This window comes from Hypanus sabinus, chromosome 18 (genome assembly GCF_030144855.1).
Source record: "Hypanus sabinus isolate sHypSab1 chromosome 18, sHypSab1.hap1, whole genome shotgun sequence".
Classification (NCBI taxonomy): Eukaryota; Metazoa; Chordata; class Chondrichthyes; order Myliobatiformes; family Dasyatidae; genus Hypanus; species Hypanus sabinus.
The window spans coordinates 25550056-25565141 of record NC_082723.1 but is presented as its reverse complement, the minus strand read 5'-3'; the positions used below and the strand labels follow the sequence as shown (position 1 = coordinate 25565141).

General features: G+C 39.9%; 1 protein-coding gene across 5 annotated transcripts in view; it reads right to left on the bottom strand.

Annotated features, from left to right (window-relative positions):
* The window catches only part of mapkap1 (MAPK associated protein 1), a 274264-nt gene that overhangs the window by 130697 nt on the left and 128481 nt on the right, over positions 1–15086 (bottom strand). For all 5 annotated transcript variants that reach the window (XM_059993887.1, XM_059993886.1, XM_059993885.1 and 2 more), the window contains one exon: positions 5149–5325. In XM_059993887.1, the coding sequence (XP_059849870.1) occupies positions 5149–5325 (177 nt within the window). The remainder of the gene's footprint in view (positions 1–5148; positions 5326–15086) is intronic.

Genomic DNA, 15086 nt, shown 5'->3' with positions numbered 1-15086 from the left:
TGCAGAAATAATCTGACTCGAATATTTAAGATTCATCACATAATCCTGCCTTTGCTCGTTGTATTGTGAGAAGGCCAGCTCAGTCACCTCATTTTTATTCGCAACTCCACCAATATGAAATTAAATGATGCCAACACATCTGGCAGTTTCAGAACACTGATAATGGATTCCATCGGGAGAAATGTATAATTGTGCTGTGTTTATTTAGAATTAGATGCCAAGGAGAATATCAGAAGGAAAACAAAGATATGAAAAGGCATTGAAACCTAGAATAAAAATTTCTAAGGAAGAATTTAAATAAAGAACGTATAACTACAGATTAACTAAGACCCAAATTACTGAAAGAACGTCTGTACATTCAACACATTAAAATTATGCTCGACAACCATTTTCCTTCAATCAGCACAAATAATACAATCTCAGCTCAAGTCTAACATCCTAGATCTCAGTGTTTTAACGAGTTGGCTGTGTTGCACCACTACAGAGTTTAACACAGATTGTAAATTTTAAAAATCTGTTCAGCCTTTTCAATCAAGTTTCAAAATAACTCACTGGTATTTGCTTGTGTAACTTGCATATGTGCTTATCATCACTTAATCTAAAAGACTAAGTAGAGATGATTTTAAGTTATTTAAAATTTTGTTATCAGTTTATTTAATGCTGTAAGGGTGCAACAGAAATCCAATCAGAATTGCACCATGACAGATATTGGGTACTACTTGTAAAACGATTGTTAACAGGATTATGACAAAATAAATAAATCATCTTTTTGATCTACATCAGCAGGAAAGTACATCGAAGACCAAATGCTCTCCTAACATTCAGATAGATGCTTGCAAAGATTGGAGCTTACATTCTTGTTTCCTTCCCCTTAAACAAAGATTCACCATCCTGCTTCTCATATACTTCAAACAATAAGCAACCAACCTCAGCTTGCAAACAGAACTGAGCACTATTAAAATTACTTTTTACTCTTAAAGTCAGTTGAGTACATCCAGCAATATTCCTATTTTGCCTTGATGCAATTCCTTCTCAAGAACTTGACAATCCTTTTTTTTTGCCCATTTCTACCCAAACCATCAGCAGTTTCCTTCAAGGACAAGTCGTTGATTGCAGTTTCACCAATGAGCAGTCTAAACTTATTTTGCCCAGATGGTACTGAACTGGAGACGATGGGAATTTTGTTGTTAAGTTGCCTGAAACTTAATCCAAATGAGGTTTTTATTTTCTTTTCCAGAAAACTATCGCATAAATAAAACAAAATAGGTCTCTATAACTGATGGATACATAGCATATGAACATGACTATCACCCATTATTTCAAAAACACATCCAAAAGGCCAACATGATCATGATTACAGAGCAGAACAGGGCCATTTGCCCCTCACAGTCCCTGCTAGCTCTGCGGCGTATCAGACAATCAACCTCATTCCACTTCTTTACCTGAGGCCCTATACAAATTTATCTACATTATATCTGTCCAATTTCCTTTTGGAATCTCCTATCATTTTGGCTTCCATCATTCTTAGAAACAAGTGCCAAGTCATTATCACTCATATCTACCTGCCCAAAACCTAAATGCTTTGTGTCTTTGTTCACGTACCATCAAGTTGAGGGAAGACGTTTCAAAAAAAATATTATTGCATCTATCATCATCTCATGCACATCAATCCACTCTCTTCTCAAACTTGTTTCCTCCACAAGCCTCTCCACCTTCACCATGGAGCTCAAATTCCTCATTTCTGGAAATACCCCAATAAACCACCTCCCATCCCTTTCAACAACCTTCACATCCTTAGGTGTGCTGTACATAAATGGACTCTATAATCTGGTTGTCTAACCAAAGCCTTTTCCGAATTCAGTACAGTTTCCCTACTTTTGCGCTCCATATCTGGATTTACGAAACCCCAGACTCTTTGTGTTTTGCTGAACAGTTTCCCAGTGTGTCCTTAAATCTTTAAAGATCTTTGCATACAAATCACCAGGTTTCTCTGCTCCAGCACATTTCTGTACTGTGCCGTTTAGCTTATATTCCCTCCCTTATAGCCTTTATGCCAAGAATGCATCACAAAAGCAAATTTTAAAATGGAATCCTCATCAGTGACCTTAGCATTGACCCTTATGAAACATTCTCTACCATCCATCAGTAGGCAAAATCACAGTTGGCTGTTTTTAGTGCTCAAGCCATTTTTTAAAAATCTGAACCGAACCTAATCCCACTATTTCAAGAATCTCAAAACTGTAAACTGGCCTGATGTAGTACTTTGTCAAATGGTTTCTTAAAATCCATCTAGACAATATCTACTGCATTTGTTTCAACCTCTTATTCATCAAAACAAAATCTAATCGGGTCAGTTAAACAGAATTTGACTTAGACAAACCCATCTTGTCTCTCTTCAAATAACTCAAAACTTTCCAGCGCCGGTTCATTTTTCTCCAATTCTAAAGCTCTATAGAACCAATACATGATGGTCAACCAGGAAGATTCTTGTAACCTGAAACAAGGACATTACATCTTCCCATTTCCATAAAGGTAAGATTATGACATTTCCTGCTATTACCCTCAACCCATCGCCCAGAGAAAAAAAATCCCTGGATTTAAGTCACGCACATAAAATGCTGGATAAAGGTTCCTGATGAAGAGTTTCGACCTGAAGCGTTAACTCTTTAGTTTTTTTCCATAGATGCTGCCTGACCTGCTGAATTCTTCCAACATTTTGTGCTCTGGATTACTCTGGATTTCAGGCATCTACAGAAGATCTTGCATTTTGGATTTAAGCCATCCAGAATCAGGCAACTTACTCAATATAAAAGTAGCCACAGCCTTTTAGCCATACTTTAACCTTTCAATTTGCAACTTATCTTCTTCCAAACCAAACATTTATCAACTACACATTAAATATATCATCTTGCCCTCCACCAAGAATTTGCTGTCTTCTTTGCCCATCATGCACATTTGGGCTCTCTTTGAACTTCAGAAGGAAGGGAGTTGCATACAATTAAAAAGTGATGAAGTGGGAACATGTGAATTCTGTTCTGTTAAGTGGAAGTTAAGTTTTAGAAAAGTATAAGATAGATTCCTTATTTTTATTATTTATTTTGAGATACAGTGCAGTAACAGGCTCTTCCAGCCCAACAAACCCCCACCTCCTAATTACACCCATGTGACCGATTAGTCCACTAACCCATACGCCTTTAGAATGTGGGAGGAAACCGGAGCACCTAAACTCACAAACTCCTTACAGACAGACAGTGGTGGAATTGAACCTGGGTCGCTGGTGCTGCAATACCACTATGCTACTGTGATTTCAAATCTGTTCATGCTTTGAGGTGTTTGTACAGTAACATGAAAGCAATGTATGTACATAGATGCCATTTAGCGAAGTAACCTGACTTTGCTCAACAAAGGCAGGGATTGATTGGTGGCAGGAAGGTGCACATATTCCACCTAGGGTTAAACGTCTATTTTTTCCATCATTTTTGACACTTGTTTTCAAATATAACCAAAAATATTTTCACATGCCCCTCACTTTGTTTTATAAGCCTCACTTCAAACTCTTCTTTATTTTGCAATCCACATATCAAATTAAACATGAAAAAGACTAGAAAAGTCCTATTCGTCATTCCAGAGTATTGCACCGACCATCTGAACAACATTCTCCCAGCTTTCAGAAAAGTAAGACCCTTTAAAAAAAATTCCAGACAGAATCTCCAGCCAAAAAGGAAACCATGTCAGGTTTACTTATTCTAAATCTATGTTAAGTCCATATGTAAGATTTCTGACTGGGACAACAATCTGGCTTTAGAATAACAAACTATTGTAATACTCAAAAAATGTAAAGGGCAAGAACTTCAGTTGGCATGCAGCCAGATCAAATACTGGTGCACAGTGTAAGGCAGTACTGGCTTTTCTGATGCAGTATATACTTTCTCAAAAAAAAGGAAAGATGATGAATAAAAAGGAGGCACCAGAAAATATTATGTTACATTAATTCCAAAGATATACATTGCCAATAAGCTATATTGACCTGAAGACAACTGAATTTACACATAATTTGGCTCTAAACTTCTAAAAGGTATTTTCAAAAATTTTAACCGTGGACTGGAACAAACCTTGAAAGAATGTTATACATCAGTAAAACTGCATGGACATTACCGAAGCGTAAAGTAATTTTACCAACATTTTGCTCTAATTAAATTTAGATAGCTTTTGTTTTAGTTATATTTTCTAGATTTTGTACCCTAAAAATGCAAAATGTGAAAACCAGTTTTTTTTAAAAATGCAGACAAACTTAAGCACAAGATATTCTGCATATGCTGAAATTTAAACAGCAACAAATAGATCCTTTACTCTCAAGGAAGTGATTAAAATATACATGTGCAAGTTGAGGGTTTATCATGCCACATATTTCAAGTTATCGAGCATGGTTATTGCTTTAGCAATCTCTATGTCAATGGTGCTGTGGTTTATCATCAACCCTGTATTTTTAATCAATGTACACCAAAGATCCTCTGCAGAATTAAAAGTGACATGAATGGTTTGGTAATTATACAAATACGTGACCAATAATACAGACAAAAATCAAATGCAGCAAATGTTGATCTTATGTTTGAGTTTGTAATCAGAGTCAAATTAGAAGGCTCATTTTGATTTCTTTAAGAAACCATGATTGGAGATATTTGTCTAGTTGTCTACTGATCATTAAATAAACTCCAGAGGCCCTGAAGAGAATTCTCCAATACGTCAGCAACCAACAGGAGTAGTACTAACTAAACACTGAAGAGGAAATATGTGTAATTATAACTTTTAACAAAATAAAACATCCATCAGGATGAAATTACTTGAAGCAGCCCCAGGATAAACTTTTTTTTAAAAAAAGGGATATTTAATTGCTCTTTTTATTTTTGGGGAGCTAGGGAAGTTTGCACATGGTCCTGTAAAGCAGAATATGGACACTCTATTGAACTATTTCATATCTGCAAGAATATCATTCAACTACTCAGCAATACAAGTTCAGAATTATGACATTTTATCAAACCTACTGAAGTGCATTGTTTTCTGCAACATTCATTAAGAACAAAATACTGGGTCAAAATGCAAGTAGTGTCACGAATAAAATAAAAAGAATAAATTTTTTAACAAACTTACATCCGAACAAAGAGAGACTGTTTTGCTGCCAACCCAGGCGGTGAGTACTTCTCAACCAGAGCCAATGTGCTGAAGCCGAACTTGTGAATTGGCTCATTGGAATCCAATGGTGGAAAATCGCCATCAATTTCTCCATCGTCCTCTGCAATGTGAAGGCAGTAGACATCCACATTTTCGCTGTAATGAAGAAACTGCAAGTATAAGTCCAATCTGCAATGGTCAACTGATTGCAGTGGTCTAGGTCTGACAACAAAATCTCCTGCAGATCAACACAAGCCCGATTGGGTCAGAGAATACATGGCGGGTGAGAGCAAAACAAAAACCTGTGTTTCAAACAAGAATTTTCTTAAGAAAAGGATAACCACCAGTACAGCTAACAGAGTAAGAGCTTACATTTTAACACATTAGCTTCCTGCTCATGTTTGTAAGCAGAAGAGAGACTTTGGCAGAAAACGAGAGAAAACCACCATGCCACTGGTACTTTTGCCAACATATCCCTTGGCGTCATTCGTATTCTTGTCTTTGTAAACGGTATCATGGTTCACAGATTTGAAAAGTAGGAATGCGCAGTTGCTGTTAAACATCAAAAAAGCAATGCTCACCAGAGAACACTTTTTAAAACCTAATCTACTTAACCATGGACAAAATGCTTCCAGAACAGCCCAGTCCAATACTTAATGGTAAGTGAGAATCTTATTTTAGAGATGATTAAACATTTACATTCTTTTGGCACTCAAGTGCAGCAGACAACCACAACATGTGAATCTTACAGAAACATGCTGACAGATGAGAGACAGTACAGCCAGGAAGACAGCTGAAGAAAGCTGGGGCTGGTGGTACAAAGAGACAGAAGCTGTTGCTGAATGGGGAAACTTTCAGTTAAGGAAGAGGGAATACAATTACTATAACAATTAGCCTCTTACTCGCTCTGCGCAAAGGAACATACAACGTAAAACACAGCATCTGAAATTAGAATATACAGTACTGCACAAAAGTCTTCCAAACAATTGGTTTATTGATCATTACAGAATGTCTTTTTGGTGCTTCCAGCTCCCTCCCCTCTCCCTTCCCCTTTTCCCAACCATGATTCCCCTCTCCCTGACCCTTCCCAATCTTAGTCCACAATAGAGACCCATCCCAGAATCAGGTTTATCATCACCCATAAATGTCATGAAATTTGTTTTTTTTTGCAGCAATATATAAAATTACAACAGTACTATGCAAAAGCCTTATATATTCATGTCTATAAATCAGGTGCCGAAGACTTTTGCACAATACTGTATATTATCTTCTATCATGAACACACAAAATTAAATGCTGCAGATGTAAGCAGAACACCAACATAAATTCAGTGGCTGCTTTATTATATACATTTGTACACTTGGTCAATAATGCAAGTATCTAATCAGCCAATCGTATGGCAGCAACTCAAGGCATTAAAGCATGCAGACACTGTCAGGAGGTTCAGTTGTTGTTCAGACCAAATATCAAAATGGGGAAGAAAAGTGACTTTAACATGATTGTTGGTGGTAGACCAGATAGATTGAGCATCTCAGAAGCTGCTGATCTCCTGAGATTTTCAGAGACAACAATCTCCAGAGAATAGTGTAAAAAACAAGAGGTCTTTGGGCCAAGACCTTTCTTCAGGACTGCCTGTATATTCTCTGGACTCACTTAATGATTCTAGAGAAGGGCTTTCCAACAAATTTTTATGCCATGGAACCCTACCATTAACCGAGGGGTCCATGGACCACGGGTTCGGAAGCTGCTTCTAGAGTGTGTTACTACATTTCGTTTTATATGACCTATAAACACTGTCATATTCTTTCTCAATCCTTCCAACCTCAGATCAGTGCCCAAGAAACAAATTTTAAAATGCAGGCATTTGATTGAAGAATATCTTATCCGTTTCAATGGGTCAACCAGATAATGAGCAAAAGGTTTATGCTTAGTTACTGGATGAGACCAAAACAATTAGCAAACATCGAAGTACTCAAACACACTTCCTCTCCATGATACCCATAAAAGCAGTATTTCACCATCATAGAATTTGTTCCATGTACCTAATCTAGCTTTATGTGAATGAATTATTGACAAATCTATACTTGACATAATTGCTATTTTTCTACATCTTTATTGCAATTTTTAAATTAGCTCCAAAACAAATTAAAACTTGAATACTTTTGCAAGAATAAAATTATTTATCCAATTTATTTTATCCATTTAGAAACAGCACAAACAAAATTACTTTTTGGATAACCATCAATCTTCACCAATGCTCTTGAGACCAAGAATAAATATATCCAAGCTGCACAAGTAAGGGTACGTGGCAACTCAAGGTCAAAGTGACCCCAATTATTGAACCTCCATCAACAAAGTCATTTGATCCGACATGCCAGGAAGTGGTAATACAGAGCTGACGTGATCATTATAACATTCCCTGAACCCGAGACCTAATTTCAACAATGAAGGGAGCCTGAAAACTGATAGAATCAGAACATTCAAGCAGTTGGACAAAAGAAAGTCTGACAAAACTTAAGTTTTCATCAATCCCATTTAGATGAACTTGCATTCCATTGCAATCAAATGCACAGTAGCTCAATATGCAAACCTATTACTACAGCGTGATTTATTACTTGAAAATTTCTTCCAGACTGGAGTTCCAGTAAAATAGAATACCATAATTTTGTGCACTGCATTCACTCACATGGTTCTCCAAGAGGAATTCTGTGGTAGGCAGGTTAACAATCACATTAGTGCAACTGCATCTTAAACATATCAACCAAGGTTCAGTGGTAGTATTTTACACCCAAGGTCAGAAACTTGACTTTGTTATCCAGTTTAATATAACCATTGCACAAAGCACAGTTTATTTAAGATTTGAAACCCTAAGTCTTATTTGCTTTCAAGTGCACATCATGGCACTTTCAGACAACAGCAGGACAATTCCCAGTTCAGATAGAGAGACTCGGACCAAAACGTCGCCTGTTAACTCTTTTTCATAGATGCTGCCTGGCCTGCTGAGTTTCTCCAGCAGTGTGTGTGTGTTGCTTGCATTCCAGCATCTGCACATTTTCTCATGTTTGAGGACAATTTCTTTGCTCTTTCCCATCGTTATGTTCCAAACAAAAATATAAAGCTCAAGTTTCTCATTGTCATTTGTTGAAACTTGCTTTATGTAAAGTACTTTGGGCATTCACCTGCACTGTACAGAAACACAAAAACATAGAAAACCTACAGCACAATACAGGCCCTTCGGCCCACAAAACTGTGACGAACATGTCCTTACCTTAGAACTACCTAGGCTTTACCCATAGCCCTCTATTTTCCTAAGCTCAATGTAGCCATCCAGGAGTCTCTTAAAAGACCCCATTGTTTCTGCCTCCAATGCCAGCCCATTCCACACACTCACCACTCTCTGCATAAAACACTTACCCCTGACATCTCCTCTGTACCTACTTCCAAACACCTTAAAACTATGCCCTCTCGTGCTAGCCATTTCAGCCCAGGGGAAAAGCCTCTGACTATCCACATGATCAATGCTTCTCAATATCTTGTACACCTCTATCAGGTCACCTCTCATCCTCTGTTGCTCCAAGGAGGAAAGGCCGAGTTCACTCAACCTATTCTCATAACACATGCTCCACAATCCAGGCCACATCCTTGTAAATCTCCTCTGCACCATTTCTATGGTTTCCACGTCCTTCCTGTTGTGAGGCGACCAAAATTGAGCACAGTACTCCAAGTAGGGTCTGACCAGGGTCCTATATAGCTGCAACATTACCTCTCGGCTCTGTGATACTGCAATAGTGACTACACTTAAAGCTAACCACTGGAATTCCTTGCTTTTCTGATATTCTGACAATGAAGTGCAATGTGATTCACTTACTTATGGGCAGGTTGCTATAAAATAAATACTCCACAATAACAGTTATTCAAACACATGTAAAGTTTTTCCCATTAAAATTAAAAACACTTTCAATCATTTTGCATATCTTTTTCACTCAGTTTAGCATCCAGGGAATTGACTGCACTATCAAGCAGCATGGAGAATAATATAACCCAATGACAAAAGAAATGCTTGCATCAAAGCTGGTTTCAACAAAATCAAAGAAAATGCCATGAGAAACCATGGGAAAATTGTTTCTATGAATTGGCTTTTAACTCAACTACCCAAACTACTAAATCCCTGCATGGTCAAGTGCCATGAAGGCATGACATTTTACAACAAAGCTACACAACTCTTTGTGCTTATAATTTAGGTTTCAAATCATGTTTATCTTATTAATATTTTGACTTTGTACCATCCAACAATATTGAATTCAGTGATGTGTAAAATTGACAAAATTATAATATGTAAAAACTACAGGGCCAGAAAATTAAGATGGTGTAAATTATCTTATTTGAATGTGGTAACTCAGATGAAAAATGTCTGCATGCAACTATTATACATCTATATTGTTGATAAAACTTGGAGGGGGAAGGTCAAGAAGTATTAACAATTATAAATATATTGCAAACTCAGCTATCCCTCAGTTTCAGCACAATTTGAATAAAATTTTATTCATCTCTATTTCTCACTCAATTTTCATTTACATGAATCTTATTCAAATATGCTTGCAAACTTTTGTTCTTCACCAAATTGTTTTCAACAAAGTGTTCACTTCTTGCTCTTTCATTGTTGCCTTTTCTGTTTGCCCATCTACCCCCAATCATTTATTTGTTCAGATACAGTGCAGAATAGGCCCTTCTGGCACAACAAGCCGTGTTGGCCAGCAACCTACTAATTTAATACTTGCCTCATCACAGGTCAATTTACAATGACCAAGAACCTATGAACTGGTATGCCTTTGGAACGTGGAAGGAAACCATGTGGTCATATTCCTTACAAAAGGTGGCAGAACTGAACTACGAAACCCTAAACTCCTGTAATAAAGTAATGCCCCTAAATTATGAAAGCTGGAGCTTTGTATAACAACACTTCACTAACCTGATGAGTTTCCTAATAGCCAATCCCTGTTCACCTCCAGCCCCAACCAAGAGCACTCAGCTTCTTATGTGAGACCACACTAGTTCCAACTCAATATGACCCCTTCTCTTCAGAACTCCAACAAAATGAACTACATCTTGGATAGGATAAATCTCCTTTGACACTATCCAGTCCCAGCAAATAAAAGAATTCGCAAAACAAAATACTGGACCAACTTAGGTCAGGCAGAGACCTTTCATCAGGACTTCAATCCTGCCCAACTTGCTGAGTTCCTTCAGCACTTTGTGTATTCCCCAAAGTATCACCTTGACGTGCTTTGGGAAATCTTACTCGAAGACCTAAGAATCGACAAAATGTACAGCACTGGAAGTTTGTCATGTGAACAGTGGAATGTTGTAACACTTGATCCCAGGGGTTCACTGTGAAGCTGCCCCACTATATTGTAGCAAAAGATAAAACAGATCAAGGGACAACTGCACAAGTGCATGGATGTCAGCGAGTTAAACTGGTGCGAAGTTTAAAAGGAGACAGTTTTACAGAGAAGGCATTGAAGTAGACAGAGACAGTAAGAGGGCTTTGGCTCAATGGGACTTCGGTAATAACAGGTCGAGGCGAGGTACATTATTTGTGTAGAACAGAAACAAAAAGTATGTCTGTGAGGCTGGTGTTCTGTATTAGGTGTCAGATGTGGTATGTCCAACAGACACCCAGCATCCTGGATGGCCACTTCTGCGTCAGGTGCGTCGAGCTGCAGCTCCTTAGGGACCGGGTTAGGGAACTGGAGATGCAGCTTGATAACCTTCATCCGGTCAGAGAAAGTGAAGAGGTGATAGAAAGCAGCTAAATGCAAGTAGTCACTCTGGGACCTCGTGAGACAGATAAGGGGGTAACAGTCAGGAGAGAGAAGGGCAAGAGGCAGATACTACAGAATACCCCTGTGACTGTCTCCCTGAACAATAAATTCTCCTGTTTGAATACTTTGGTGGGGGGGGGGGGGGGGGAGAGGATGGCCTACCTGGAGGAAGCAACAGTGGCCACATCTCCAGCAGAGTCTGGCCCTCTGGCTCAGAAAGTGAGGGAATGGAAGAAGGCAGAAGCAATAGGCGACTCTACAGTTAGGGGCCAGACAGACGATTCTGTGGACGCAGGAAAGAAACACAGATGGTAGTTTGCCTCCCAGGTGCCAGGGTCCGGGATGTTTCTGATCGCGTCCACGATATCCTGAAGTGGGAAGTTGAACAGCCAGAGGTCATGGTACATAACGCTACCAATGACACAGGTAGGAGGAAATCCTGAAAAAAGACTACAAGGAGTTAGGAAGAAAATTGAGAAGCAGGACCTCAAAGGTAGTAATCTCGGAATTAATGCCTGTGCCACGCAACAGTGAGTATAAGAATAGAGTGAGGTGGAGGATAAATGCATGGCTGAGGGATTGGAGCAGGTAGCAGAGATTCAGAATTCTGGATCACTGGGACCGCTTTTGGGGCAGGTGTGACCTGTACAAAAAGGACGAGTTGCACTTGAATCCAAGGGGGACAATATCCTGGCAGAGAGGTTTGCTAAGGCAACTGGGGAGAGTTTTAAACAAGAATTGCTGGGGGTGGGAACCAAACTGAAGAGACAGAGGAAGGGGCTGTTGGCACACAAACAGAGAAAGCTTGAGTCAGTGCGAGAGGGAGGATAGGCAGGTGATAGAGAAGGGGTGCGTTCAGACTGATGGTTTGAGTGAGATGGGTCTACTTTAATGCAAGAAGCATCATGAACAAAGCAGATGAGCTTAGAGCATGGATCAGTGCTTGGAGCTATGATATTATGGGCATTGCAGAGACTTGGATGGTTCAGGGGCAGGAAACTGCCCGGCTATAGATATTTCGGAAAGGACAGAGAGGGAGGCCAAAGACATAGGGGCATTGCACTCTTGATCAGAGATAGTGTCACGGCTTCAGAAAATGAGGAAGTCATAGAAGGATTGTCTACGGAGTCTCTGCGGGTGGAAGTTAGGAACAGGAAGCGGTCAATAACTCTACTGGGTGCTTTTTTTTTATATAGACCATCCAATAGTAACAGGGACATCGAGGAGCAGACAGGGAGACAGATTCTGGAACAGTGCAATAATAACAGGGTTGTCGTGATGGGAGATTTTAATTTCCCCTATATTGATAGTCATCTCCATACAGCAAGGGGTTTAGATGGGGTGGAGTTTGTTAGATGTGTTCACAAAGGTTTCTTGACACAATATGAAGATAAGCCTAAAAGAGGAGAGGCTGTACTTGATCTGGTATTGGGAAATGAACCTGGTCAGGTGTCAGGTCTCTCAGTGGGAGAGCATTTTGGAAATAGTGATCATAATTCTATCTCCTTTACTATAGCATTGGAGAGGGATAGGAACAGACAAGTTAGGGAAACGTTTAATTGGAGTAAGGGGAAATGTGAAGCTAACAGGCAGGAACTTGGAAGTATAAATTGGGAATAGGTGTTTTTAGGGAAATGTATGACAGAAATATGGCAAATGTTCAGGGGATATTTGCATGGTGTTCTGCATAGGTATGCTCCAATGAGAGAGGGAAAGCATGGTAGAGTACAGGAACCATGGGGTACAAAGGCTGTTGTAAATCTAGTCAAGAAGAAAAGAAAAGCTTACAAAAGGTTCAAAAAACTAGGTACTGATAGAGATATCGAAGATCATAAGGCTAGCAGGAAGGAGCTTAAGAATGAAATTAGGAGAGACAGAAGGAATTTGATAAAGTACCCAATGCAAGGCTTTGCTTTGTGGATTCAAAAATGACTTGCTCACAGAAGGCAAAGAGTGGTTGCAGACGGGTCATATTCTGCATGGAGGTCAGTGACCAGTGGTGTGCCTCAGGAATCTGTTCTGGGACCCTTTCTCATCCTGATTTTTATAAAAGACCTGGATGAGGAAATGGAGGGAACAGCTAGTAAATTTGCTGATGACACAAAGGTTGGGAGTGTTGTGGATAGTCTGGAGGGCTACCAGAGGTTACTGCAGGACATTGATAGGATGCAAAACTGGACTGAGAAGTGGCAGATGGAGTTCAACTCAGGTAAGTGTGAAGTGGTTCATTTTGGTAGGTCATATATGATGGCAGAATGTGGTATTAATGGCAAGACTCTTGGCAGTGTGGAGGATCAGAGGGATCTTTGGGTTCGAGTCCTTAGAACACTCAAAGCTGCTGTGCAGGTTGACTTTGTGGTTAAGAAGGCATACAGTGCATTGCCTTTCATCAACGGTGGGATTGAGTTTAAGAACCGACAGGTAATATTATAGCTATAAAGGACCCTAGTCAGACCCCATTTGGAGTACTGTGTCAGCTCTGGTCACCTCACTGCAGGAAGGATGTAGAAACTATAAAAAGGGTGCAGAGGAGATTTTAAAGGGCAAACAACGAGGAAATCTGCAGATGCTGGAAATTCAAGCAACACACACAAAATGCTGGTGGAACGCAGCAGGCCAGGCAGCATCTATAGGGAGAAGCGCTGTCGACGTTTCAGGCCGAGACCCTTCGTCAGGACCGTCCTTCGACAGCACTTCTCCCTATAGATGCTGCCTGGCCTGCTGCGTTCCACCAGCATTTTGTGTGTGTTGCAGAGGAGATTTACAAGGATATTGTCTGGATTGGGGAGCATGCCTTATAAGAATAGGTTGAGTGAACTTGGTCTTTTCTCCTTGGAGCAACGGTGGATGAGAGGTGACCTGATAGAGGTGTATAAGATGATGACAGGCATTGATCGTGTGGATAGTCAGAGGCTTTTTCCCAGGGCTGAAATGGCTAACATGAGAGGGTATAGTTTTAAGGTGCTTGGAAATAGGTACAGAGGAGATGTCAGGGGTAAGTTGCTCCTGTTGTTTTTTTTTAATTTTTTTTTTTACACAGAGCGTGGTGAGTGTGTGGAATGAGCTGTTGGCGACGGTGCTGGAGGTTGATACAATAGGGTCTTTTAAAAGACTCCTGGATAGGTCCATGGAGCTCAGGAAAATAAAGGGCTATGGCTAACCTTAGGTAATTTCTAAGTAAACACATTTTTGGCACAGCATTATGGGCCAAAATGCCCTGTATTGTGCTATAGGCCTTCTGTTTCTATTGGAAGGATGTGGAAGCTATGGAGAAGGTGCAGAGGAGACTTACCAGGATGTTACCTGGTTTGGAGAACAAGGTTAGCAGAGCTGGGACTTTTCTCTTTGAAGCGTAGAAGAATAAGAGGGGTCTACAAGATTATGAGAGGCATAGATAGGGTGGATAGTCAGTACGTGTTTCCCAGGGCACCAATAGCAAACACCAGAGGGCATAATTAAGGGAGGGAAGTTTAGGGGAGACATCAGGGGTAAGTTTTTTTTTTACACAGAGGGTTGTGAGTGCCTGGAATGACTCGCCAGGGATGGTGGCGGAGGCTAAAACATTAGGGATATTTAAGAGCCTCTTGGACAGGCACATGGATGAAAAAAAAATAGAGGGTTATGGGGTAGTGTGGGTTTAGTACCTTTTTTTAAGGATTATATGGGTCTGCACAACATGGAGGGCTGAAGGGCCAGTATTGAGCTGTAGTGTTCTATGGTTCAACCAGACATAGGTAACCACGGATGAACACTAATGCTTAACAAAAAGTATTATTTTTAAATGCATGTTCAAGATAGCCAAATATTCAAAGTTAAGGCATGTCTATGAGGATAGGCAAGTGAGATGGGGCTTTTCTCCCTGAAGTGAAGGAGGGTAAGAAGTGAATTGATAAAGGTAAACAAGATATGAGATGTACAGATCCAGTGGACAGCCAGAGCCTTTTTCCTGGGGTGGAAATGGCTATATGAGGAGGCATCATTAAGGGTGACTGGAGGAAAGTATATGAAGAGACATTTTTTTCCCCCACAGAGAATGGTGGGTACGTGGAAAATTCTGCCAAGGGTGGTGGTAGAGGCAGATACATTAAGGACATT